This window comes from Trichosurus vulpecula, chromosome 4, assembly GCF_011100635.1.
Source record: "Trichosurus vulpecula isolate mTriVul1 chromosome 4, mTriVul1.pri, whole genome shotgun sequence".
NCBI classification, from domain to species: Eukaryota; Metazoa; Chordata; class Mammalia; order Diprotodontia; family Phalangeridae; genus Trichosurus; species Trichosurus vulpecula.
The window spans coordinates 164,088,065-164,092,667 of record NC_050576.1 but is presented as its reverse complement, the minus strand read 5'-3'; the positions used below and the strand labels follow the sequence as shown (position 1 = coordinate 164,092,667).

Genomic DNA, 4,603 nt, shown 5'->3' with positions numbered 1-4,603 from the left:
GGGACACAGTGGGGAGGGCTGAGCCATGGCCTATTTATACCCCCAGCCAAACCCTGCCCGTGGCAAGGGGCGGAGGGGAGCTGGGACACCCCTTCCCTGATGCTGGGTCAGAGGAGACCAATAGCAAGGCCTCTCCCACCTCCCAGCTCACGTTGGCTGGTGGGTGAGCAGAGATTACACAAGATGAGACACTAATATGAGGATGGTTTTCAGTGACTACTCCCCCCCTCCATCAGAGGGAGAGGACCCTGAAAGTAGAGCCAGACAGTGCCCACAGCACTTGAGCCCCCAATCTGAAGGAGTGGATAGGGCCCCAACCCCACCTTATAGGAGGGGCTACAATAAGAGAGGGGTAGATGGTCTTTGTTAAGTTGTAGGGGAAAGGGGAGGGGACAGCACGAGGATGGAAAATTCCTACAAAGCTAAGAATCTTCTAGAACAGAAGTTAGAGAGACCCAGGGCACGGGACTGATCTGGTGTGAGAGAGGGGGCCACTTAGTCCCTCTGTTTCATGGGGAGCAGGGCTGTGCTGAGGGTGTGGCTCTCCTAGCCCTAGCAGGAGAGATGTGTGAAGGATGGTAGATGCCAGGCTAGCTCCAGAGAAAAAGACTTGGAGAATACTTGGGAAATACTACATGGAAAGAAAAAATATCTCCAAGTACTCTTATCCCCTGGAGTCTGTGTCTGAGTGCCTGGGACAAGCCCAAGTATAGAAGGAAGAAAAGGCAACACATGTGTGTGTAGGACGGGGCTGATTGTCAGGGATGGGGTGGGGTGGGGGGTGAACCCATGAGCATCTGGAATGAGATGGAAGGGGGGAGGGAGGGACACATGAGTGACTAGGACAAGACTAAGTCGTCCTCATCCCCTAAGAGATAGATATGGGAAAGGGAATACATGAGACTGAATATGGGGGTGAAGCAGGGTGAGTGTCTAGGACAAGACTAAGTTGTCCTCATCCCCTAAGAGATCGAAGGAAAGAAAACACATGAGACTGAATATGGGGGTGAAACAGCGTGGCAGAACAGAGAGGGACACACGAACATACAGGATACTGGGACACTTGGTTGTTGAGAATGGCATCTTAAGGCTATGTATCAGAAGATGGGAGTATCTTCAAAGGTTTGCTAATCAGTTATCAGATTAGGGCACAGGGATATCTTCCCAGGATGTAGTCCCCTAACTCTGGACTGGGGGTGGGAGGGGTATACCAGAAAAGGAAAAGAAAACAGGCCTTAATCCCATTAGTGATGCCATTTCAGCCCTGTCAGCTCCCCACAGCCCCAGGCTAGGAATGGGCAGCCCCACCCAGGCCCCACCCTCCACCTCACTGGTGCTCTATTGTGGAAGCTCTGGAACCAGTGGCCCTCCTGAACCCAGATTTGAGAAGTGCCTCAGCTATCCCCAGCACAGTCCCCCTTTCCAGCCCCCCACCAGTACCTCTCTCTCAAAGATCCCCAGAGAGGGGAAGCCTCCAGTTCAGGAGCTGTTAACCTTTACTCTGATGCCATAGACCCCTTTGGCAGTCTGGTGAAGCCTCTCTTCAAAATAATATTATTTAAATGATTGAAGGAAATGTTTAATTTCAGTTAGAGATTAATGAAAATAAAGACGTAATTTTTTCCCCATCCAAATTCACTAGACCCCTTGAAATCTGACCCCCTGCTCTAGATGCTCAGCGGGCCCAACCTCCATCCAGTGAGTATACTCTCCATTCTCAAATCTAACCACAAATCTCTTGCTGCAGCTTTGAAACCACTTCCTCTTCTTTCAGGTCCTCTTTCCTCTAGAGACAGTGGGACTAACTGAGAACATAAAAGAATCTTCTCTGGGCTAGTAATATTAACAAGTTCTCCAAGTACCCCTTCAGCTTTTCTTCACAGGCCTCAGGGGATCCCACTTCCTTAGGAGGACAGCTGGAACTTGAAGTGTTAGAACAGCTGGGGCTCCGGAACAAAAGAAGCCCAGCCCCAGCCCTATTCCCCATTCCCTTTTAAGAATAACCAAACCACCCCAAAGGGAGCTGGAACGACAGCCATTTTTATTGAGAGATCATTCACAATGGGGAGCACATTAACAATGAAAGGAAATTCATCCCTAGTACCTCGTTCCTACTAACCCCACCATCTATGTCTTCTCTTTACCTCCTCAGAGTACTCTCATAGTATATTCTCGAATTATAATAAAATACCACAGGCCCAAGGAGAAGGCCAAGGGGAAGCAAAAGAGATGGAAGATGAGAAGGGAAATTTCCTGTGGGTCATAAATCAAACTGAAAGCTGAGACAGATCAAGGAATGTCTAGATTAGAAGACCTTGACGGCTATGTAGTCCAACCCATCCTCAAAGGAAAGGATGCCTCCCACAGAGCTGACAAGTGACCATGCAGTCTCTACAAGACAGCTTCCAGGTAGAAGAGATATAGCACCCAGGTTACAGCTCTTTCCCATGCGTCAATTCACTTCATCATTCCCCATGCCTGACCCATCCCTCTTATCAGGTTACTAAGGACAAGGAGGTTTAGGGGGACAATCCCGGAAGTACTCATGGCAGTAGAGACAGAGACAGGCCAGGGCTCGGACGTACTCGGTGAAATCCACTTCACAGTCCTTGTTTGTATCCAACGCACTCAAGAAAGTATTGTAGTCACACTCCCGGAGCCGCGTCTGAGGAAATGCGGAAGAGGGTAAGAAGAAAGATTGAGACCAGAAGAACCCCCTGGCTTTCTCGAATCAGCAACAGGACATCACAGAAGAAGCACTGGATTAGATGTGGCAATCATTTAATATCAATTTAGTAACTTCAAGAAGGGCCAGAGCCTGAACTGACTAACCAGAGGAAGAGACTGAACTGATCAACCAGAAGAAGAGTCTGAGTCTAACAACCTCTTTGTTCTCCGAGTAAACTCAGAGAGTACCTCTTCCTATGTGAACAAGGCCGGATCAGGCTGACTTCAGAACATTCTGTCCTCTGTCTATGACCATTAAGGATGAGACCCTTAACCCGAGACACTATCTTTAATAATATGACTTCTTTTATGGGTATATATTATGTTATGGCAACGTTAATGGTAAATTAAACACAGAAACGCTGGGTTGTGGTTTCAAATGACCCTTGTCAACTCTCTTATCTTATTGTATTTACAACCTATTCGATTTAGAAAAGTCCTTTTCTTGTGTCATGGTTAAACATACATGGAGATCATAAAATTGAGTAACACAGACATGCTGAGTTGCAACTGTTCTAAAAATGTATTTAAACCTTCTCATACTTCTGTTCAGGCAGTCAGATTTTGTCTGGCTCCGTACATGTATGTATCCACTGGCTTTAAGGAAATAAATAATATGGATTTACATATTACCTAGCTTGTTTGCCTCCTTTAACCAAACTTTCAGGTTGACAGATGTCAAGAGAACTGGGATCCTCAGCTTTTTCTCTGAGCCCCTGTGTGACCTTAGGCAAATCATTTTCATCAGTGTCTCTCAAACAGATCCATAGTCTGTTTAATCTACATTGTACAGAAAGACTACAGCTCATTGTCAGGAAGTCCTTTCTGTGCTCTAGTGTAGTGCTCGAAGAAGGCATTTGTATATACTAAGCAGGATGTCCTTCATCTTTGAAAATGGCCCCAGAAGTATGGCTAACCATTGGAGGCTTTAAGGATTACACTCTAAATTCCCCCATACCATCACAAAAAAACTGTATTTTCTGACATTAAAAAATGTACTATGCTAAAATTTTATTTTTTAAAATATCCCTTATTCTGTTCTCATTTATTATCATTAATTAATAATAACCTCACATGTATATAGCACTTAAAAGGTTTAAAGTTCTTTCCTTACAACAGTGGTGGCAAATTCAAATAGAAATGAATCCCGGAGGGCCACAGATTGACTTAGAAAACCACAAATTAACATTTTACATATTGTATTATATTTTTATTTATTTTGTTAATCATTCCCCAATTACATTTCAATCTGGTTCGTGCTCCACTTGCTGGTTTTCTGAGATGCTTGCAACCTTGGCTACAAGTTCAACCCCTCTGCCTTAAAACACTCTTCCAAGTAGGTAACATGCTTGCTTCCAAAGGGCATTTCATCATAATGTGCTTGCTCTGGTAATGATGTTTCCTATGTTGTGTTTTTGCCTTTCGCTAAATCACAATGGCAGCTCCTACTTTGGGGGAGTTTCAACTCAAGCATAATGAATTTTTTCCAGCCTTTCTTTAGAATAAACATATGAGTCCCTAGGCTTCAGTAACCTCTCCTCTTAGAAAAAAGTTAAGGGATTTGCCCAAGGTCATGCAGTTAAGGTCAGCGCCTCTCCTGACTCCCAATCCAAGGATCTGTAAGACATGGATCCTGCCTCCTACCCCCCACTCCCATCCCATCCCACCAATAAGTCATGAGATGTAAAAGCTCACCCTACCCCCACCTCCACTGTGACCCCTAATTGCCTTTTACCGGGGCTAAGGTCGGCAGCTCCTTCAGCAGCAACTCTTTCAGCTCACATTGGGAGAGTTTGAACTTGTCCCCTTCACGCCCTGCATACTCCTGGAAGGTACATACGATGGCAGCCACTGCTTGCTCCAAGGACGTCGGCAT

General features: G+C 45.6%; 1 protein-coding gene across 1 annotated transcript; it reads right to left on the bottom strand.

Annotated features, from left to right (window-relative positions):
- Positions 1–2,503: 2,503 nt before the first annotated feature.
- Positions 2,504–4,603, bottom strand: S100A3 (S100 calcium binding protein A3). The gene is made up of 2 exons (XM_036753794.1): positions 4,463–4,603; positions 2,504–2,665 (listed from the first exon to the last, which is right to left on the bottom strand). Exons 1-2 carry the CDS (start codon positions 4,601–4,603, stop codon positions 2,504–2,506), a joined length of 303 nt encoding a protein of 100 aa, XP_036609689.1.